Here is a 22028-nt window from a genome sequence, read left to right on the forward strand (position 1 = left end):
TGCTGGTCCCCGGGTGGTTAATGAGGACCCCGGGGAGTTCAGGGGCCCCACCTGGGGATGCCAGCTGGAACACTCTGGAATGTCTGCGAGAAAAGAGCTTGCTGTAATTAACGTGAGGACCGACTAATGACTGTAATTGAGTGTGCTCGGGAGGACACAGAAGAGAGCCGTGTGCTGGACGGCTGGGCACGCAGCTCAGGCTGGGCCCTAACCAGCACGGGGCCGGGGCGCGGGGTCAGCGGCTTCCTTGTGCTGACCCAGGTCCCTGGAGGTCTTCTCAGGACACTTCCGTTCCAAAGTTGTTTTTATTGTTGTTAAATCGAAAGTCAAATATACAGAAGGGAGAGACAGAGAGGAAGATCTTCAGTCTGATGATTCACTCCCCAGGTGACCGCAATAGCCGGAGCTGAGACGATCCACAGCCAGGAGCCAGGAGCCTCTTCCGGGTCTGCCACGTGGGTCCCTCTTCTGGGTCTTCCAGTAGGAATTCACAGGCCCCTGCAGGCGTCCTTGAACAACCACTTCCTGGGTGAGTCTCCTGCTGTTGGGGTGCACCGCTGGCGCCCCAGGACGAGCGGGCCCTGCCCTCTAGCGGCTGTGTGAGTGTGTTCCCATCCGCGCATCCGCCCTCAGGTCTCTAACTGGTTCCCCAACAAGAGGACGCAGTACAGAAAGCACCCGGACAACTCCCAGGAGGAAGCCACCACCACAGATGTGCCTGGCGTCGGGGTGCCGCTCCGGCCCAGCTCTGGTGAGGGAGGCAGGTCAGGGACGTGGGTGGTGCTGGGTGTCCCTGGCGGCCGTCGGAGGGGCAGAGCCGGGAAGCTGCCGCATTGCCATGAACCCCACGACAGAGGCATGGTGACCCCTCTGATGCTGGGGTCCGTGCAGTAGGTGTGGATAACACGGAGGTGTGAAGAGAACGGCCCCCCTGCTTGGCAGGGCCCGGGGAGCTTCCAGCTGTGTGGCAGGGCCCCGCGCATGTCTCTCTGACCCCCTTGACCCAGTCTCACCCCCTTTGTGCGTGGACACTCCAGCACCCCGCTAAGAATTCTGTGATCTATTGAGGCATTGCCTGCCCCTGTGAGATGGCTTTGGCAACCAACGTGAGCTTCAGAGTTAATGTTACTGAGGATGTCCAGGTGAGTGGGCCTTTAACTGCGCACAGGAGTACAATTAAACCCACGCCGTTTCTGGACGCCTTATTGTGTGCCTACCCATCGCCCTGGAATCTGGCCCAGACATACAGCACGCCTTCTGGGAAACGGCGTGATAAGAATTTTACAAACTTACAGAAGTGATGGGAGTTTGGGCTGAAACTGCTGTGACGAAAAATATACTGTGACCCTAGAGGTTAGCCTGTCCTTGCAACTCTTTAGAACATAGAAACTGTAGTGGTTTTAGCTGCTTTCATAATTTAACTAGAGGTAATATAGGGTGATTTTACTAACATCATAAAGATACTTTTGATTATTGTTTGTATATGAGGTTGCAGAGCCTGCAATTGCAGGGGGATTTAATGTTTGAAACTTTTTGTCTTAGATCTTTATGGTTTTTTTTCTCTTTGGATGTACTTCTCCCATTAAGTGACGGGTAAGTTGTGGAATAATAATTGTAGTAGGAGAGTGTTAAGATGTGTTGTCTGCCGAGGAATTCCCGGCTGCACCGTCGGAATGGGGGATGCGCTGCCTTAAGGTGAAACAATTTGCAGAACAATCTTTGGACGCGTCCACTTGTCCATTGTGGAGTAGAGGGAGTGACCCTGGAGCCGCGGAGCACGGCTCCCTGCATTTCCCGCTGTGGCCACGAGGGGCCGCCCCCGTCTGAAAAGCAACCAGGGTCCCCCCCAGGTCCCCGACGGGGACCCCCGAAATGAGCCAGCCTCCCTGGGAGATGTGCACCTCACAGTGGGTCGTCCAGCGGTCCAGGAGGGAGCCTGGGCGCTGGGGGTGGACGGGAAGGGAGCAGGCCTGGCCAACAGACTTCCGGCCTTCCTCCCAGAAGGACACCTGCAAGGGGTGAGCCTCCCCTCGCCGGGGGTATGCAAGCCCACCAGGGGACTTCTGCAGGAGCGGGGCCACAGGGCCTGACTCCCCGAGGGCACGCCGTGAGGGTGCGGGTGGTGGGGTTGGGCACGGAAAGTGTGACAGCGCCCCATAAGAGGGGCCGAGGGTGGCCCGGCTGGGTGGCCGCGCCCAGGGTCAGGGAGGGACACTGCCTGCCTGGTGAAACCTAAGCCGGGTCTGGCCCCGCGGCCTGCACTCTTGTTTTTCCAGCGGCTTCTCCGGCCGCAGCCCGACCGCAGCCAGATTCCTGCGGGGCGGCCATCTCCAGACGCACACCGAGGCCAAGGCCTGGCGAGGCACTTCCCTCCCCCGTCCCCTGCCCCCGGCCCTCATAGACACCCCCCCACCCCATCAGGGCCGGTGGGCGACCCCTGCCAAGCCGGCTGGCTTTAACTCGACTCCTCCAGCCTCGTGACTTGGTTCGTGGGCGCAGCTGCAGGTCGGAGCCCCCCAGCTCCCGGACTCTGGGAAGTGGGCATAGCCACAGAACTGGGCCCCCCAGAGGGCTGCTGGCTGGACTCCAGAAAGCTGCCTTCTGTCCCCCCGACAACAGGGGGCCAGGTGACAGGTGGCAAAGTCAGGGTCCACCCTAAACAAACCCTAAAATGTCCCAAGCTGAAGGCTTTCTGGACATTCCGAGCCTACCTTGTCCAACTCCTGCCCATCCCTCCTAAGCCCATGTCAAATGCCCTCCCACCCTCTCACCGAGCCTCCGCCCAGTTACCCCAACCCCTGGGCCCTCGGCCCTCCCCCTGCTGACTGGAACAGGCTGAGGTCGAGGGCTGGTCCTTCGTGGGGCTGTGTGTGCGTGACCGAGCGCACAGCGTGGGCCCCAGGGCACATGCGTCCACGCAGCCATCACGTGGGTACTTGCATGCGCCTGTGTGCCGTGCCTGGTCCTGGGACAGGTGGCCCAGCCAGCCCCGATGCTGTGGTGACACCTTTGCAGGGCCAGGCCAGGAGTGCGGCTGGAGCCAGCCCTTTATCATGCACCCCAGTCAGAGTGGGGTGGACGCCGCCCCCCACTCGCTCCCCATGGCCTCCTGCGCCATGCTGGCCCCAGCTGTGAGCTCCAGCAGGCAAGCGGGTGCGGCTGAGGCCCGGGGAGGCCCCGCCAGGCAGCCGGCCTAGGGACATACCTGAGGTTTGGCAGTGTGGGGCGGCCGGGGGCTGAGTCAGCAACCAGAGGACTGGGAGGTGTCTGGAAACCTGGCTGGGACCCCAAGCCCCGAGCCCTGAGCCCCCAGCCCTCGCTAGGGTCCACCCCAGAGGGCCAGAAGGTGCTGTGTGTGGCCAGCTGTGGCGTGCACACTGGGTTGCCACGTGGGAGGTCATGGGGGGCTGGACAGAGTTGGTCTTGACCTCAGCCCTTGGGGGGCGTCCCCGTGTAGAGGGGCCAGGAGACAGAGCCCACAAGTGCTCACAGGTGTGCTGCATGGGCCAGAAGGTGGCCCCGCAGCATGGGGAAGTGTCTGGAGGCCCCGGGGGTGTGGACAGGGGTGGCGGCGTGGTGGTGACAGGCGTGGCCGGGTCAGGGACACAGCTCTGCGTTTGCCTCCCCATATTTTGGCAGGGGGCTGTCCCCTCACTCCTGCCTGCCTGGGACCCCATCTCCCACCTCCCCCGCAGCGGGCTCGGTCTGCAGCTTTGGGTCCCTCCAGGCTCTGGGGCTGTGATGAGCAAGGCAGTGGGGGGCCAGGCCAGGTTCACCAGGCCCCGCTGAGGCGCCAGGGCCGCGCAGCCAGGACACGGGAGGTGGCCAAGGGGCCTGGGCGGGGAGGAGCAGACCCCATTTCCACGAAAGCCGCACTTTCCAAGGAGCGGAATCCAGCTGGGCCGTGGCGTAGGAGGTGGGGTGTGTGGAGGGGGGTCGGTAGTGAGAGGGATCCGTGTAACCCTCTGGGCGCCTCCTGGGGCTCCCATCAGCCCGGGAGTTCCCAGGGCCCGCTCACCGCCCCCGCCTGGCTGCTGCCTGCTTGCGACATTCCGTGTCCCCTCCATGTGGCGTGAGGCGCCACCCTGGTGTCCCCAGCTGCAGCCGTAGCATTGGGAAAGGCAGCGTCACTGTCCCTGGGCACGTGTTTTTTGGGGTCCCCCCAAGGGGAGTCTGTAACACATCAGATCCCTTGCAGCAAGGAGGGAGGAGGAAACTGTGTATGCAGTTGGCGCTCAGCATGTGCGTCCCTGGCCTCTCCCCGCTTCCTTGGACTCTGCAGCTTTAAGACTGGAGGCGGCTTTTTTCCCTTGCTCCGGGATAGCCTGGTCCCCAAGGTGCTGTAAGCCGTTTAAGATCCCCCTAGTTCTAAAATTATAAACTCTTGATGCTGTGGGCAGGCCCCGGGGCCTCCTGTGCCCTCAGCTGACCCCAGGGTGGCTGGGGGAGGTCCCATGGGGTCCCCTGGCTCCCCGCACTGTGTCCAGGGGCGGACAATGCATTTTCCAGGAGGCCCACGGAGTCAGGGGGCGGGGTGCTGAGGCCATGCTGCAGGAGAGAGGCGGCTGGGCGGTAAGGCCATCACCTCCCCTTCTGCTTCCTTCTGCTGTGGCCTCAGTTTGCCCATCTGGAACCTGGGGGCAAACATTGCCCAGGTTGTTGGGCAGGTAAGAGTTGGGGTTCAGGGAGGCTCCCCCATCCCGCTGGCTGCCTTTCCCAGCTCGCTTCTGGTCCACCCCACAGGCTCCCTGCACGAGGGAAGGGGACCCCACTCCCACCCTGGGCTGGGCTGGGTCAGTCAGGCGGCCGGGGCTGGGCTGGCAGTGACTGAAGCCGCGACACTTTTGTCATTGAACGGTGTTTGGCGGAGGAGCATGACCCCTCATTATCCTGGGCTTCATCCGTCCGTGCCAAGGTGTGTGTGGGTCCTCTCCCTATTCCTCCAGCCCCTCCACCCCGAGGGCACAGACAGGGGTCCCAGGGGAGGAGGGGGTTCCGGAACAGGGCATATACAGGGCTCATCCCCAGGCCCAGATGGGATCCTACTGGTTCCACACCTGGAGCGGATGTGAAGTGGGGACCCTGGCCTCGGGCTGTGGGGTCAGCATACAGCTCAGGCGTGGGCAGGACCCGGGGCATGGCTACTGTGGCCCGTCTGCCCACCTCCCGCCCCCCACACCGTGTGCCTGTTCCCCCCTTGCACTTGGCCGGCCCAGCCCGGGCAGCAGGCCAGCGGGAGCTGGAGCAGCCGCTACCGTGCTCAGCAGCCCGGCTGCCCCACAGGAGAGTCTGCACGTCGGTGCCCGGGGCACGGGATGGGAAGGCCACACTCGTTCCTGCTCCGGGTTGTACCCATGCTCCACAGGTGCCCCCACGTGCCCTCCTCCAGTCCAGCAGGCTGAGTGGGAAATGAATGCAGGATTTTTGTTTTTACGATTTATTTTTACTGGAAAGGCAGATTTACAGAGAGGAAGACAGACAGAGAAAGATCTTGTATCCCCAACGAGGCCCCTACCCGATCACCCCCACCCCACGGAGAGGGGGGTTCTGAGCACCAAATGTACCAGCCCCGGGGTGGGGGGACCCCAGAAGCCCTTCCCTGGCTATCACAGGACCCAGCCTGAATGCCCCCCCAAAACCAGCTGGTCTCTTGGGGATTTGCTTCAATAAATAACCCCAAAGAGCGAGGCGTGGGGTAGGGGTGGGCTGGGGACAGCGACAGGCAGCTCAGGGCGCTCCTGGGGTCCGAGGGCACACAGGCGCCCAGCCGGCCTCACCGGGGAGCGCCCCTGGGGACTTGGGGGGGGCGGCCCGGAGCTGGGGGTCACTGCCGGGCCCTGCCCCTGCGCGAGCGGCGGAGCGGCCCCAGGGTTCGAGCCTGGCCCATCTCCCGGCGCAGGTCCTGGAGCACGGCCGCCGGCGACTCCAGCAGCCTCTGGAAGAGGTTGAGGCGGCCGGCGGCGGGTTCCTGGCACTCGAAGGTGACCGCGGTGCCCGCGTCGGCTTTCATCTCCCGGGAGACGCCGTCGGAGGAGCCGTCGAAGCAGCGGCCGATGGCGATCTCTTTGGCTAAGCGCGGGCTCTGGTCGGTGACTGTGTAGACGCCGTAGTTGTGGCCCAGCGGGTCGAGGGGAGCCAGCATGGCAAAGGTGGCCGGGTCGTCGGTGGGCGCCAGGGGAGGGTGCCGGGCCAGGTAGTCCTTGAGGAGCCCGTTGACGGCCACCCGGCGGCAGCTGCCCTGCGGCATGACGGTCACCAGGGTCCTGTCCGCCTGCCGCTGGTCGAACAGCATCCCGCCGCACTTGAACTCGACGCAGGCGGCCGAGGTGCCGGGGCGCTGCGGGTCGCGCACGCTGCGCGCGTCGCGCAGCCCGTAGAGCTGGCCCCGCGTGCGCGGGTGGCTGCCGCCCGCGTTGTGCGAGCGCACGGTGAGCTCCTGGGGCCCCCGGATCTGCACCTTGAGGAAGCAGGCCCGGAACTCCTGCGGGTTGGGCCACCAGGCCAGCAGGTCGCCGGTCCAGGAGGCGGGCGCGCCCTCGCGGAAGGGGACCACATTGTATTCGTACCTGTCGGTCTCGACGCGCGAGAAACGGAAGTGGCCGGCGGTCACCGGCGCCTCCTGGCACTGCCGCAGGCTGCGCCACGGGTACACGGGGCCATCGGCCTCGGACGCCTGGCCCGGCCTGGGTTTGGCGAGGTTGATGCGGAAGCCGTTGCGTTTGAAGTCGGGGTCGTCGTGGTCCGTGCGCCGGTAGCCCAGCCTGTCCAGATAGGGCTGCGCCACGCCCACGGTGCCGGGCACGGGCCGGGGCCGCGACGGGGCGGCCTCCAGCTCCTCGCCGCCCAGCGTGGCGGTCAGCAGCGCCGTGTAGGCGTCGGGCTGCTCGGCGTCGCAGAAGGCGGGCAGGCAGGCGCCGTTGGGGCCCGTGACGGCGCTGTCGAAGCGGCCCCAGGTGCGCGGGTTGGCCGAGAAGCCGGGCGCCGGTTCCAGGTTCACCAGCGTCACCACGACGCCCTCCACCTGCTCGCTGGGCGCGAACTTGTCGCTGAGGTAGGCGCGCACCTTGACGAAGCAGCGGCGGCGCTCGGGCACGTCCAGGTTGAAGAGACGCCGCTCCCGGATCTCCGTGTTGCCCACGAGGAACACGCGCTCCTCGCGGCGCGCGCGCGTGGAACCGCCCGAGGCCCCCTCGAGCCGGAAGCCGCCCTCCTCCTCCCACAGCCCGGTCCCCGGGTTCAGCGACCACAGCCGCAGGGCCTCCCTGTGTCCGGCCATGCGGACATGCTCGGCGGCCACGCGCACGGCCACGGGCCCCGCGTGCAGCTGCTCGGCCGAGCCCGGCGCCCGCAGGTCCACCGAGAACATGCCGTAGGTGCGCAGCGGCGCCAGCTCGCCGTCGGCGTCCGCGAAGCGCAGGTCGCTGGGGGCCACGTCGGCAGAGGCGAGGTCTCGGGGGTCCACGAAGGTCACGCGGGCCTCCACGGGCCCCGTGTAGGGTCGCCCGTCGGCGTGGCGGAAGCCCCCCGGCGGCAGGACCAGCTCGCCCAGGGCGCCCTCCTCAGCCAGCTCGCCCAGGGGGATGGCGTCCCCCCGGCCGGCCTCCACGAGGACCGGAGCTTTTTTGCGCATGGCCTTGACCTCGTGGTACACGCCGGCCCCCCGGGGGTCAAAGGGCAGGACCCGAACAGCGTCCACGAACTCGCCGCTGGGGTCCACAAACGTCACGACCAGGCGCTCGGGCGAGGGGGGCACCTCGATGGTGAAGTCCCCCCGGTAGGAAGCGAAGCCCACCTGCTCCGGGCCCACGAGGATCCTGGCGAAATGGAGGGGCTCCCCGGAGTCGGCGGCCACCACGCGGCCCCGCACCAGCCCCCGGGGCGGCGGGCACTTGCGGCAGCCACACTCGGCCACCACCTTCACCGGCAGCGCGCGGGCCCCGCACTGCACCTGCTTCTTCTCCAGGCGCTGCACGGCGCAGCAGCGGGAGGGACTGTCCCCACACCGGGCGCCCCCCGCGCCAGGGCAGTGCGTGTCCGGGCAGCGGCCCACGTTCAGGTAGACGGGGCCCTGGCCTGGCTGGGCGCAGTCCTCCGGGAGCTTGATGAGGTGTTCCAAGGGCCGGGGGTCGCAGGCTGGTTGGCCGGGGGCTGGTGTGGAGGGTGGGCAGAGAGGATGAGAAGACAGCCAGGTCAGGGTAAGGCCAGAGTTTGGTCTGGGGTCAGGGCCTAGTCAGGGAAGGGCTGGGATCCAGGTCCCCGTGGCTCACCGAGCACAGTGAGCCGGGCGGTGGCTGAGCGCACTGCTCCCGCCTCGTTCCAGGCCTTGCAGTGGTAGATGCCTGCCTGCTCCGGGCGCAGCCCCCGCAGCTCCAGGTGCGCCCCGTACCTGTGCTGTCGCCGCTCCAGCAGGGTCCCGTTGTGGAACCTGGCCAGGGGCGTGGGAGTGAAGGGGGGCCGGTCTGGGCCTCCTGTCCGAGAGCCACTTCCCACCCTGGCCAACCACCTACCCCATCACAAGGTCCCAGCAGACCCGGGCCCTGAGCTCACTCACCACGAGTATTTCTTGGGTGTAGGGGTTCCGGAAGCTTTACAACAAAAAGTGACGTTCTGACCGGCCTCTCGCACGCGGGATTCGGGGTGCACCACCAAGTAGGGCTTCTCTGGGGGGGCCAGGGTGACCAGGGTCACAGCCCTGTCTTCCCCCCACACACCCCCTTTCCCCTCAGTCATTTCTTACTTGCCCTGTGCCTGCCGCACTAATGGTGCCATATTGTATTTCTTCTCCCTAGTCTCAACCTCTGTGACCCCAGGGCGCCATGGCACCCGGAACCCCTCCCCCAGTTCCCTACCTAACTCCTTCAGGACAACAGTGACCACAGCCGAGATGGAGCTGTTAGCCCGGGCCTGGGCAGTGCCTGCTGAGTAGCCATCCACCTGGGCCGAGATGTTGGTCCCGTTACAGACCCCGGGCAGCTGGAAGGCTCCGTGGGCATCGCTGGTCACCATGACGTCTGGCTGACCCCGCAGGGAGACCCTGGCTCCCGGCAGCGGCCGGCCGGCCGGGGTGACCACGGAGCCTAGGAGCGTGTGGTTGGAGCACCCACAGCCGTCCGGGTCGCACCCTGAGGGGAGACAAGGAGGCCTTGCTTAAGGGCTCAGCAAACACTTGCCTAGGCTGTGCCCTTCAGAGGCCGAGGGGCAAACCCCTAGTGGAGCCGCTGCACGGGTGGGCAGGGAGGTGATGGGGGCCTGAAGGGTAGGAAAGATGCCTTGGAGGAGGAGGGGGCAGCTGGGAGCCAGAAGGTGAGAAACTAGGCCAGCAGGGGTTCAGGGGGCCCCTGGGTGCACCCGGGCTGGGGGCCCGGGGCCAGAACAACTCCCTCCCCTCTCAATCCTGCGGTTTGTGCACAACACGGAAAATTCCACTGGCAACTTGCAGGCAGAGGCGCCAGGCCGGCCAGAGCCAGGCGGGACGGGGTGGGGACCCCCTCATTGGCCACCGCGCACCCCCACCCCTGTGGCAGGCCCCGTGCGCTCCCGCAGGCGGGCACAGCGTCCAGACCCGAACGGAATTTCCAGTCGCCTCCTGGCTGGCCTGGTGTCTGGTCCCCGGGAGGGCCTGGACGACGTGTCTGCCAGGGTGTGAGCCAACGTGTGTGCGTGGGCGTCGGTGGGAGGAGGGGAGGGACCGGCGGCCAGGCTGCGAAGGCCACAGGCGTGTGCGCCCCTCCGTTGTAGCTCCGGGTGTAGCCACGGCTGCTTGTGAACAGCCCTGTAGCAGCCCCGCGTCCCCGCATCCCCACCTACCTGGGCACGGAGGCCGCCCGCACTTCTGCGCTTCCTGGGGGCGACCCGGGCAGGCCTCGCCCGCCGGACCTGGGCAGCTGCGGTGGCGCACACGACGACCAGACCCGCAGCTCCCGGAGCAGGGGCCCCATGGACCCCACGGGCCCCACTCGGCCTCTGCAGATGGCAGGGGACACCATCAGGCACCTGCCCTCCTGGCGACACCCCATCCCGTGACAATGAGGGAATGAGGGAGGAGGGGGCCCCAAAGACCCCGCCTCCAGCACGCAGGTCCCCCCAGGGCGCACCCTCTACCTGCTGCCCGCCCCGTAGATACTCCCCCCGCCCTGGGTCCCAGGTCAGCTCCCAGCCATCACGTCCCCTTCCTGTGGGGCGCACCTGAGCAAGGCCCTCCCTCCCTCTCACCTGCCCCCCAGGAGTCTGCTCCCCAACCTCCCCGCAGCCCAGCGCGCCCTCACCTAGCGGGCAGCGGAAGCGCACGTGGTAGTTGGAGCAGCGGCGGCCTCGGGGCTGCTCGCGGTTGAGACACCAGAAGCCGCGCGCGGGGTTCAGGTGCACGCGCTCGCCCACGGCCGCGGGCAAGGCCCACTCGGTGGTGCGCGCCTCCAGCGCCAGCGGCCGCGGGCACACGCGCGCTGGCCCGTAGTAGAAGCGGATGGCGGCCAGGCTCTCGAAGTCACCGTCGCCTCCAGGGTGGTCCACGTTGAACCAAGACGTCCATTGGCTGGCCTCTGCGGGCGCCACACGCGCTGGGACCCAGACCACGGCCACCGGCAGCCGGGCAGGGCCCAGCCCCACTGGCCAGGGCTGCGTCCCTGGTGCTGCCGATTCACCAGCCCCCCAGCCCCTTCCTGGGAGTGCCTTATCCCTCAATCAGGACGGTCCGTGTCCCCCCAGGCACACTCACCTCCCCAGTCCTCCAGGGTGGGCGAGGGCTGGCCGGGGTGCACCGTGTGCCCCTGCAGGCCCCACGCAGGTCCAGGGGGCTCCTCGTTGGAGCTGGCGGCTTTGGAAGGGGGAGGAATGTGTGTGTTTGGGGGTGTGTGTATGTGGAAGCTGACACCCGGACCTCCTCTTTGGTCACCATTTTACAGTGAGAAGAGCCGAGGCTCTGGGGGCAGGGGCAGGGCAGAACTGAGCTGAGCCTGGGGATGGCATAGCGGCTCCTCCTCCAGGAAGCCTTCCCTCCAGCTCTGCCCTGGGCTCCTGCTGCCCCAAAGCTGGAGATGGGCTCCATTCTGCTTCCCTAGGTCAGGGATCCCCCTTTCTATGCCCAGTGGCGGCATCAGCACCCCCCCCATGTGGTCTTACTCTGTATCTCTCCCCCTTCCCTGTGCGCCCAAAGCTGCCAGTGCATTTTTGCCAGCTGGGAGCTGGACTGCTGGAACCTCAGGCTCCTGATCTGAGAAGTGGGTCCATCACCACTCTCCCCCAGTCGCAGAGCTACCATTCTGGTCCCCCCAGGAGCCGTGCTGGTGGGTGAGCGACCCGAAGGCTGGGAGCAATCTAAGGCTCCCTAGACCCCTATGCTGTCCTCTGAACAAGGGCCCCTTTGCGCCCCAGGTGGGCCTGGAGCGTCCTTGTCCACCCACCCCACAGGCGATGCGGACCTGGATGGCGCCAGGCTATCTCACCTCGGGCACTCGGCAGGTGCGCGGTGGCGGCCACGCTGAGCCACAGCAGGGCCAGCAGACGCGCCATAGCCGGATCCGAGGCAGGGAGGGAATGGAGCAGCGCGCTCGCGTCGGGCTCTGGCGGATCTGGTGGCCACCGGGTGTGTGTGTGTGTGTTGTGGGGGGATTGACAGTGAGGGCGGGGTGCGCCGCAGGCCCCGCCCCTGGAGCTACCCTCCTGGGTCACCCCCTCTGCAGCGTCCGCCCTCCGGCTGCGCCCACTAGCGCTGGAGCCACGCTGCACGTTGGCCACCGCACCCCTCCCCCGGGCCCCCCTGTCTGTCCCGCGCACGCAGGAGGCGGGAGGCGCGGTCGAGTTGTGGGTGTGTTTATTGGAGCGGGTTCCCCGCGGCGTGGGCAAGGGGTGTATGTGTGGGGGGCGGTCACAGCTCCGCCACGCAGTCGGTGCCCGCGTAGGCCGGCAGGCGCAGCGCGAACTTGCGGCGCACGTCCTCGGGCACGAACCTGCCGGCCACGAAGTGGTGGCGCCCGGCGAAGCGGCTGGCGCAGCGCTTGGGCGCAGCCAGCGACACCAGCACGTCGGGCTGCAGCGCGTCCTCCCCGCCGCCCGTCTCCGCGTCCCAGCCTGAGGGAGCAGGAAGAAAGCGGTGGGCGGCCCTGCCCCCCGCCCAGCTCCTGCGGGGGAGCCCCTTCCCACCCCTCTGCTGAGAGGAGTGTCCCTCCTGCACCCCAGCCTGCGCCCTCCCTCCCCTAGGCCCCCGCCTCTGCCTCCCTCATTCCCACCTGCCGCCCCTTGCCAATCGGAACCTCCGCCTTCCGACAGGACCCCCTAACCTGTGCAGCATGCCCCCCTCGGACTCCATTCCCACCTGGCTCCCTCGCCTGTACCTCTGCCCAGCCTGGCACAGGGCACACCCCTGCCCCCTCCGTGGGCCCCAACCCATCACCTCCCCAGTCAGCCTGCACTTGCCTTCTGACCCCAGTGCGAGAGCGCTACCTGGACGCCTCCTCCGACCGCCCACCTGAGCCCCCCGACGGGGCGGCCCCCCTGGGATGGCCCCACCAGTCGCTGCGGGTGCGGGAATACCCTCCCCAGGCCCAGCCGCCACCCCCACGGAGGAGCAGGCAGGGTTGGCCACGGTGGCTGTTTGTTCCGTCTGTCTGCGTGTCCCCTAATGGTTCCAGCAGGCGCGGGGCAGCGGCGGCGGCCAGGGCGGGCGCGGCCTGGGCTGAGTGAGCTCACGTCTGCTCAGGGTGGGAGAGCAGGGCAAGGGGGTGGGCAGCGGGCACTGGAGCTGGGCATGGGGCGGCCCCCTTTCAGGGGTCACCTGGGGGCAGCTGCCCTGGGCTGGCCGGGACGCCCAGTTCCCCGCGCTCCCCGGGCCGTGCCTGAGGGGATGTCCAAGCTCACGAGGGGCACAGAGAGCTGCTTGAGCGTGGCCAGCGCGCGGGTGCAGGGGCCCCCGACCTGGGCCAGCTCGGCGCCGGGGCCCAGCACGGCGTCCACCACCAGCCTGTAGGCAGCGTTGATAAGCTGCACCTGCGGGGTGGACACCGGGCGCCGCGGGGTCAAGGGCGGCCGGGCGGGCACGCACCTGCGCGCACACTCGCCCCGCCGCCCGCGCCCACCTCGGACGGCAGGTAAGCCAGGAAAGGGACGTCCATTTTCTCGCACTGGGTGGTCAGGTCCCGGTGCAGCGCGTCGAGCGAACGCGTTGGGTAGAAGATGCTGGGTTCGTACTCCTAGGGCGTGGGGACGGGGCTGAGGAGGAGGGGCTCCCAGAACGAGGGCCCTGCAGGGAGAAGCCGGGCTGGACCCGGTGTGGGGGGCGCCCTGGCTACTCACGAACGCCCGCAGGTGCCGGGCGCAGACCAGCCCCACCGCCCCGTTGTGCTCCGGACCACACACGACCAGCACCGTCCTCTGCTTGCGGGCCAGGGCGGGCAGCGGGAACACCTGGTGGGGGCGGACAGCAGAGGTCCAGGGCCGGCCGCTGCGCCGTGCGCCCCGGCCGGGGAGGCGGGCAGGAGCCAGGGCGCAGGGCGGGAGGTGTCTGTGCCCGGCTTGTGCCAGGCCTGCGCCGGGACACGCGCCTGCCGCTCTGGCCAGAGGCTCCCTGCAGGCGCTCCACCGCAGACCCATCTGCAGCCAGTTTCCACGCTGTGGCCAACCACGCCCAGGCCTCGGACAGGCTCCCTCTGCAGGCCCCAGTTCTCTGCGTGGGTGCCCCAACTTGGCCTCTCCCGCACCGCTCTACACCCCCTGGACGTTTGAGGGGCCCCTTCCTTATGCCAGGATGCCCCAGGTCCAGTCACAGAGCTCGCCCACCTGCTGGGCGGCTCTGCAAGTGTGCACAGTGCCTGGCCGGCATCACCCACCCACGTCTCCCACGTGGCTGGCAGGGATCCCAGGAATTTAGTCATCCCTGCTGCCCCCTGGAGTGCCTGTGAGCAGGCAGGGGGAGAGAGACATGGCTGGATGGGGTCCCTGGTCCTCCAGTCCTTTGCTGGCCCCACCAGCTGCCTCCCCCACAGAGGCATAGCAGCCGATGGTTGCTGTGGAGTAGGTTAAACCTCTATTTGTGGCACCTGCATCCCATATGGGTGCTGCTTCACTTCCCATCCAGCTCCCTGCCTGTGGCCTGGGAAAGCAGTGGAGGACAGCCCAAAGCCTTGGGACCCTGCACCTGCGTGGGAGACGTGGGAGAGGCTCCTGGCTCCCGATTGGCTCAGCTCTGGCCATTGCAAGCACTTGGGGAGTGACCCAGCGGAGGGAAGACCTTCTGTGGGTTGTGCCTTTGCGGTGGGTCTAAGGGGCACATGGTGGCATGCTGGGAGGCCTGGCCTTGGGTCCCACCCTGCTCTGCACTCGGCCATACTTGGGCCCCGTCCTGTCCAGGACCGTGTGACCCGCCGAGGGGCTTTCATTTCTGGGTTCCTGCACCCGGGATGTGTTTAAAAAGTGGAGTCTTCATAGAGATGGTGTGTACACAGGTGGGTGTAATCAGATGGGCAGGGGGCGGGGCCCCAGCAACCGCCCCGTGTCCAGGCGGGGAGCCCGGGGCTTGAGTCACCGTCAGAACCCTGCATTCTAACTCTCTGTCTTCTGTAGTATGGGGGTGCTTGCTGGGGGAGGCAGTGTCCCCTGTGGGGTCGACAGCCAGTGTCTGGTCAGGACCAGCTGTGAGCCCTTGGGGGTCTGTGTCTCCCCACCTGGGGGATGACGGGTCAGGGTACCCTCAAGGCTCACCCGTGCGGCCCTGGGTGAGCTGGTGCGGGTACCTTAGTCACAGCGACGGCGCTGGCATGGCCGCACAGCTCCACCAGCTGCTGCCGCCCGAAGCGATACTCCTCCAGCAGCTCCCGCTCCAGGGCGGCCGCCTCCGCAGAGCTGGGGACCAGAGGGAGAGGGAGAGGCGGGGGGCCGCCCGTGGACACGGGTGCCGTGTGGCCCCTCGTGTCTGAGCAAGTGCCGGTGCGGGGCCACGGGGCGCTGGGGAGCACGCACCCTCTGGCGGTACATGGTGGCAGGGGGTGGGCAGGGTAGGGACACCCCCAAATCTAAGAGCGGGTGGCAGTGGGAGCAGGGTGGGAGGTGAGGGCCTAGGACAGGGCCCCTGGGCACCCCCGGACCTCGGGTTGGGCTGGGGATGTCTGTGACATTTGGTGGGCTTGCTGGCTCATTTTGGGGGAGCCCACAGTCCTCACACCCTTTGGCTGCCCACCCTCCCCCTTAGCACCAGTGAGGTGCTTTTTTTGAGGTCACCCACCCCGCCCCCAGCTGGCTGAGTGACAGAGGGGGTGTGAAGAAAGGCTTGGTGGGCAAGGGGTGTGTGTCGGGCGGGAGGTCAACCTAGACATGTTAATCCAGCAGTGGCTGAGGCTCGGGGTCTCTGAGCAGCACCTGGTGGCTGTGGGGTTTGGGGTGCTGGGACCCCAAAGTGGAAGCAGCCAGTGGGAAGCAGGGAGGGCAGGGGCCGGTGGCCAGACCTGCAGTGGCTGTCCCCCAGACCTGGGATGGTACTGTGGCAGGACCGGGCAGGGTTGCAGGTGGGTAGCACGGCAGAGCCCGGCTGTGCCCGAGGTCAGGACAGCCCTGGGGCTCCCCGCGGGTGGGGAACTGTGGGGTTCTGGGCAGGGAAGGCCCTGGGCCTGCAGCTGGGGCAGGATGGAGAGGCAGCCGGCTCCAGGGCATCTTGGAGGGCACGCAGTCCAGTCCTGGGACTTAGGCTGCCCTCTCCCTAGCACCTGCTCTTTCCTGCCCCTGGCAGGAGAGGGACGGGGGGACAGTGTGGGCACATGGGCTGGGAGGCCGGTGGGGATGGGACAGGGAATGGAACAGGCAGGGGTCAGGGCCTGATCCAAGCCCACAGGTGCCCCAGGGAGGGTGCAGCGTGTTGACGCTGAGACGGCTCACCACTCCCCCGGGCACACCCCTGCCAGGTGAGCTTGGGCTCTGCTGGGGCACGGGCTGGGGGTGGGATGTGGCTCCCAGTGCCAGCGGCAGCCCCGCTGGGACCTCGCTGACCCACAATGCCGGCCTGCGGTGACCTCCTGGCTCAGGCACCTGCTCTGCCCGGGTGGACTGGGCAATGATGTTGATGGAGGCGAGGGGTGTGCCCTCACCCTGGCTCTCCAGTGGCGGTGTGTGTGGGGGTGAGGGCTGGTCCCCCCACATCCCCGATCCCCCGCTGATCTGAGGAGGTGCAGCCCCCTGGTCCCCTCTGTCCTCGGCTGACCTGAGCAAGTGTGGCCCCTCCAGCCCCTCAGTCCTACCCATGGCCACGGTCAGCACCCCTGTCCCCCTGGTCCCCTCTGTCCTCGACTGACCTGAGCAAGCGTGCCCCCTCCAGCCCCTCGACCGGCTCATGGCCACGGTCAGCACCCTGTCCCCGGCCGACCTGAGCAAGTGTGGCCCCTCCAGCCCCTCGGTCCTGCCCATGGCCACGGTCAGCACCCTGTCCCCGGCCGACCTGAGCAAGTGTGGCCCCTCCAGCCCCTCGGTCCTGCCCATGGCCACGGTCAGCACCCTGTCCCCCTGGTCCCCGGCTGACCTGAGCAAGCGTGGCCCCTCGGTCCCGCTCATGGCCATGGTCAGCACCCGGTCAGCACCCCCCTGAAGCAGCTGTCGCCTTTTAAAGCTCTCCGCCAGGGGCGGGGCCCTTGTGCCCGCCCTCTCTGCAGGCTGGCCAATCAGGAGGCGCTGTAAAGGCGCTGCACATGGTCATTGGTGGGTGTGCTGAGAGGCAGGTGGGGGGGATGAGGAGGATGATGAACACAGTAAGGTGAGGGCCTGGGTGACCCCATCCAGCCCCAACAAGCCGCACGTCTCCCTCCTTGGCTGTAGGGAGCCCCAACTGTCCCTGGTGAGGCAGGTGGGGTGGGGAGACAGTGGGGATGGCCTGGGAAGCCCCTAACGGCCCCAGCTGCCCCCCACAGCTGCAGGGAGCACCCCAAGGGCCCTCCACTGCAGGGAGCGCCCCACGGGCCCTCAGGCTGCAGGGAGCCCCCCACGGGCCCTCAGGCTGCAGGGAGTCCTCCATGGCGGCCCAGGCTGGCCCCTCCAGCAGCTGGCGGCTGGGGGCTTGTGGTGTGGACGCGTGTCGCAGTACTGAGGCCGGGACAGGCTGTGAGGCGTTTATTCCTGCCGCAGGGCGGCCTACGTGTACCACATGAAGCCGTAGTTGGCACGCAGCATCTCCTCGGAGCTCCGCAGCCCGTACAGCTCTCCGGCCGTGGGCGGCACCCAGCGCGTGCTGTGAAACACCGACTCGCCCACCTGTGGGGGGACAGTGGCAGGTGGGGCGCGCCGGGGACCCCACTGTCCCCCAGGCTGGCGGCCCCCTTCCTCACCTTCCAGTCGGGCACATCCTTCATGATGACTGCCTCCTCTTCCAGGTTCTCCCGCAGCATTTGCAAGACCCTGCAGAGGGGCGCGAGGCTGAGTGCCGGGGGGACGCCTTCCTCGGGCCTCCCGGCCCCCCACGCCCCGCCGACCCACCTGCGGTCCTTCTCGGCCTGCAGCAGGGGCATCAGTGCCAGGCGGGCCTCCAGGTCCTCAATGTGCAGGCGCCTGCGGGACCCCCACCCCGAGCCTTGTCAGCCCCCGCTGTGCCGCTCGGGGTGGGCGGCAGCTGGCAAGTCAGGGCCCTGGGTGGTGCCCACGGGGAGCCTGCACCGGAGGGCGGGCGGGAGGCGGGCAGCTGGCCCAGGGCGCCGGCCCCAAAACTGTTGGCTTCACACTTTTCTTCTCAATTAAAAACTTTGTAGCCTAAAAATAGCCCTGCCTGCTGACTGCGTGGAGAAGGGAGAGGGGACATTGTCCCCAGTCCCCTTGTCTCAAAATAACTGGGGGCGGGAGGAGGCCAGCTGGGGCGGCCTGCGCCTTCCCCCACCCATCCCGCCTTCCAGCAGCATCCAAGGAGCTGGCCTGGAGCCACCCGCCCCTGTCGCGCCTACACAGTGCCTGGTACTCAGGGGGTCACTGGCTGGAGGGTGACGGAGTGATGGCCACCGCCCCCAGCCCCTCAGGAGTGGGAGTAGGGGTCAGCTGCAGCCTGCACCTGCTGTGGCCACGGGGACACAGGTGGCAGACCCCCCTTGCCTCCCGGGACCCCCTACCTGCGTTCTCGGTTCCACTTCATCATGCCCCAATACCCAAACAGCAGCGTCCCGATGCCCACGGCGAACATGCTGTAGCCTGCAGGGACAGCGAGGGGCCGCTCAGCGCTCGCCACCCTCACCTCGGGTACGTGGGCAGGAGGTGACGAGGGACACCCTCTGCCACAGTGCCTGCCGGGGCTCACGGGCAGCTGCAGGTGGCAGGCTGATTCCACACTTCTGGGAGCAGGTTGGCGCCCACCGGCGAGGGTGCCCCACCCTGCAGGGCAGATCGGCAGAGCCTCCAGTGTCGGGGTGCCAGGGCCCCCCACCAGGCCTGGGCACACGAGCTGCAGTGGACTCCCCACCCAGGCAAAGCCCCTCATGGGGAAGCCCTGCTTGACCCCTGTCTGTCCTTCCGCTCTCTCTGGCATCTCCGTGACAGCCACGTTGACCAAGCCAGGTTAGTTCAATGTCTGGGAAAATGGGCGGGGTGGGCTCCCTGCACATGCGCACCTGGAGGTGGTGCCACGCACAGGGGAGACCGGGGTGCAGCTCCCCGTTCCTGCCGGGACCCGCTCCTGCTGTTACAGGCCTTTAGGGAAGAAACTGGCAGAGGGAAGACTTCTCTCTTGGCAAATAATGAAGCCCAGGACTGGTCCTGTGACCCCAACAGTCCACAGGGGCGCCAGTTCTAATCCCGGCTGCTCCACTTCCCATCCAGCTCCCTGCCTGTGGCCTGGGAAAGCAGTGGAGGACGGCCCACAGCCTTGGGACCCTGCACCCGCGTGGGAGACCCGGAAGAAGCTCCTGGCTCTGGCTCAGCTCCAGCCATTGTGGCCACTTGGTGAGTGAACCAGTGGACAGAAGACCTTCCTCTCTGTCTCTCCTCTTTATAAACCTGCCTTTCCAGGAGAAATAAATAAATCTTAAAAAAAACAAAAAAAAAGTTTGAACACTTCTCCAAGAAAGATACATAAACAGCCAACAGGTCGCCAGGGACATGCAATTCAAGCCATAGGCGTTCCGGGGCCGCAGTGACTTGGGTGGAGGGGCGGGTGGTCCGTGGGGTGTCGGCTGCTGTGAACCCCACGGCCTGCAGCGGGTTCCCCTTCCCATCCAGCTCAACACAGTCCCCACTGCCGTGCAGCCTGGGTGCCGGGATTGAACCCGGGGATGGAAGAGGCAGCATTGCACACGACGGGGGGCCTGGTGCTCCGTTTCCGAGCCAGCTCCCTGCCCACGTGGCCCCGGCCACCCACATGGGATCCCAGGTTCCTGGTTCTGCCTGGCCCTGCCCCAGCCAGCATGGCCTCTGGGGAGTGAAGCCGCTCCCCCGCTGTGCCCCGGGTCCAGACTGCGGCATGCCGTGGGAGCAGTGGGCTGGGAATTCTGGCCGTCCTGGCCCCTTGGCTAGCCAGCCATGGTGCCATGCATGCCCGGATTATGCCAGCCCAGGCTGCTGCTGCCACTCGGGCAGTGAACCAGCAGAAGAGCTCTCTCTGTACTTATGCCTTGCAAATAACTATACGCTTAAAATATATTTATTTTTATTGTAAAGGCAGATTACGGAGGAGAGTCAAAAAGATCTTCCATCTACTGGTTCACTCTCCAAGTGGCCGCAATGGCTGGAGCTGAGCTGACTCAAAGCCAGGAGCCAGGAGCCTCCTCCGGGTCTCCCACGCGGGTGCAGGGTCCGGAGGCTTTGGGCCGTCCTCCACTGCTTTCCCAGGCCACAGGAAGGGAGCTGGGTGGGAAGTGGGGTGGGGGGACAAGCCTCCAAGTAGGTTTAAAACTTACAAAACAAAAAAAAGAAACGCAGAGATGCTGCCGGGGCAGGGGTGCGGGTCCACGGGCGGCCGAGGATGACGCAGGCCCCGTAGGGTGTGTGTGGGTGTGGGTGCAGACCCAGCCCGTGCTGTAGGGTACCCCGCATTCCCCACCCCATCCCCTCCCACAGCTCGGCCTGCCTGGACCACCAGCCAGCCACCCCGGGGGGCAGGGTCACCATGATGACCCCTGGGGGTACTGCACTCCACGCGCCTCTAGGAAACCCCCAGTACCCGTCAGCCCCCCAATGCCTACGGCGCCCGGCACGGCTCCGTGCCACCCGCCAGGACCTGGGCACCCCGTCGGGAGCAGGGCACCCGTCGGCAGCTGTGCACCCCATCCCAGGCGCACCCCGACTCCGGCGCCCCGTCTCCCGCGCGGCCCACCCAGGACCCCGAGAGCTCCCCCGGCCCACGAGGCGACCCTGACTGACCCGACAGGCCCCGACGCGGCAGGTTCCGCTTGTAGTCGATGGGGCCGTAGCCCCCCGGCGGGGGCATGTCCTGCTTCACCTTCGACGCCGCCATGGTCGCTGCAAACGCCGCGCTTCCGGCCCGCTGGCGGAAGTGACGTGTAGGCGCGTCCCCTCCGTCGCCGCCATGAGGAGTGTGGCGGAAGTTCCCGCGGTCTCGACCTCCCTGGCAGCGCGAGGGGTCTTGGGGCGAATGTGGGACCCCGACTTCGACTTGCAGGGGCGCGGGTGCGCCTTGGCGGACGCTCGGGCTCCGACGGACCGCGCACGACACCCTCAAGAGCCCCTGAGTCCCAAGGGGGGCGCTGTGGGTTCAGCGCCCCCCCACCTCACACCCTTGTAGTTTTTTGGGGCCCCCCGCGCTCTCCCCCATCCCCGTCCGCGCGTGTGGGGAGGGGCGCCTCTCCTCCCCCACGGCTGCCGGGCTTTATCAGCCGGGACTGAGCGCGAGAGGGCCATTGTGAGTCACAGGACCGCACCCCGTGGTGAGGGGCACCCCGAGGGCCTGCAGTCGGGGGGCGCAGCCGTGACGCCCCCGGTCACTTCACAAGGCCGAAATTGTTACCGAGGGCGGGGGTCCGGCGGGGCCTCGGCCGCGTGGGGCACATGGGGGTGCGGGGGTGCAGGTGCCCAGCGTCATGGGTTAGGCCCGAGCTCGGGGTCCCCGGCTCTCCGCCCCGCGCGCCCCGGCTCGGTGGGGTGCCACCATGTCGGGCGACAAACTGCTGAGCGAACTGGGCTATAAGCTGGGGCGCACCATCGGCGAGGGCAGCTACTCCAAGGTCAAGGTGGCCACGTCCAAGAAGTACCAGGGCACGGTGGCCATCAAGGTGGTGGACCGGCGGCGCGCGCCGCCCGACTTCGTCAACAAGTTCCTGCCGCGCGAGCTGTCCATCCTGCGCGGCGTGCGCCACCCGCACATCGTGCACGTGTTCGAGTTCATCGAGGTGTGCAACGGCAAGCTGTACATCGTCATGGAGGCCGCGGCCACCGACCTGCTGCAGGCCGTGCAGCGCAGCGGGCGCATGCCCGGGCCACAGGCGCGCGAGCTCTTCGCGCAGATCGCCGGCGCCGTGCGCTACCTGCACGACCACCACCTCGTGCACCGCGACCTCAAGTGCGAGAACGTGCTGCTGAGCCCGGACGAGCGGCGCGTCAAGCTCACCGACTTCGGCTTCGGCCGCCAGGCGCACGGCTACCCCGACCTCAGCACCACCTACTGCGGCTCGGCGGCCTACGCCTCGCCCGAGGTGCTGCTCGGCATCCCCTACGACCCCAAGAAGTACGACGTGTGGAGCCTGGGCGTCGTGCTCTACGTCATGGTCACCGGCTGCATGCCCTTCGACGACTCGGACATCGCCGGCCTGCCGCGCCGCCAGAAGCGCGGCGTGCTCTACCCCGAGGGGCTCGAGCTGCCGGAGCGCTGCAAGGCGCTCATCGCCGAGCTGCTGCAGTTCAGCCCCTCGGCGCGGCCCTCGGCCGGCCAGGTGGCCCGCAACGGCTGGCTGCGCTCGGGGGACTCGGGGTAGCCACGCGCGCCCCGGGCCTGCCCGCTCCGTCCAGCCCGGGTCGGCGGCGTCGGCGGCACGCGAGGCGCAGGCGCGCGCCGAGGGACGCGCTGCCAGGACGGCGTGCGACGCCGCCGCGCGCCAGGGCGCACGCGCCGCCCTCTCCCTCCCTCCCTC

General features: G+C 67.4%; 4 protein-coding genes across 4 annotated transcripts in view; 1 reads left to right on the forward strand and 3 right to left on the reverse strand.

Moving 5' to 3' along the window:
- The window catches only part of NDUFA13 (NADH:ubiquinone oxidoreductase subunit A13), a 40845-nt gene extending 20387 nt beyond the window's left edge, over nt 1-20458 (reverse strand). Inside the window, exons 1-5 of the mRNA XM_004595521.3 lie at nt 20305-20458; nt 18063-18141; nt 17443-17514; nt 17295-17364; nt 17094-17220 (exon numbers count right to left, since the gene is read on the reverse strand). Coding sequence (XP_004595578.1) covers nt 17101-17220; nt 17295-17364; nt 17443-17514; nt 18063-18141; nt 20305-20398 — 435 coding nt within the window. The 5' untranslated portion in view covers nt 20399-20458 and the 3' untranslated portion in view covers nt 17094-17100. The remainder of the gene's footprint in view (nt 1-17093; nt 17221-17294; nt 17365-17442; nt 17515-18062; nt 18142-20304) is intronic.
- Nucleotides 5825-11508, reverse strand: CILP2 (cartilage intermediate layer protein 2). Its single transcript, XM_058657616.1, has 8 exons — nt 11442-11508; nt 10715-10813; nt 10266-10628; nt 9808-9963; nt 8850-9122; nt 8552-8660; nt 8268-8425; nt 5825-8148 (listed from the first exon to the last, which is right to left on the reverse strand). The coding sequence occupies exons 1-8, from the start codon at nt 11506-11508 to the stop codon at nt 5825-5827; spliced, it is 3549 nt and encodes a 1182-aa protein (XP_058513599.1).
- On the reverse strand, nt 11793-14964 carry YJEFN3 (YjeF N-terminal domain containing 3). The gene is made up of 6 exons (XM_004595763.2): nt 14946-14964; nt 14724-14902; nt 13288-13398; nt 13071-13184; nt 12831-12981; nt 11793-12066 (listed from the first exon to the last, which is right to left on the reverse strand). Exons 1-6 carry the CDS (start codon nt 14962-14964, stop codon nt 11864-11866), a joined length of 777 nt encoding a protein of 258 aa, XP_004595820.2. The 3' UTR covers nt 11793-11863.
- A 485-nt stretch (nt 20459-20943) lies between the features above and the next one.
- TSSK6 (testis specific serine kinase 6) lies at nt 20944-21984 on the forward strand. Its single transcript, XM_004595522.2, has one exon. It carries the CDS (start codon nt 21051-21053, stop codon nt 21870-21872), a length of 822 nt encoding a protein of 273 aa, XP_004595579.1. The 5' UTR covers nt 20944-21050; the 3' UTR covers nt 21873-21984.
- The last annotated feature ends 44 nt before the right edge of the window (nt 21985-22028 follow it).

The sequence above is a fragment of the Ochotona princeps genome, chromosome 33 (assembly GCF_030435755.1).
Source record: "Ochotona princeps isolate mOchPri1 chromosome 33, mOchPri1.hap1, whole genome shotgun sequence".
In the NCBI taxonomy this organism is placed as follows: domain Eukaryota; kingdom Metazoa; phylum Chordata; class Mammalia; order Lagomorpha; family Ochotonidae; genus Ochotona; species Ochotona princeps.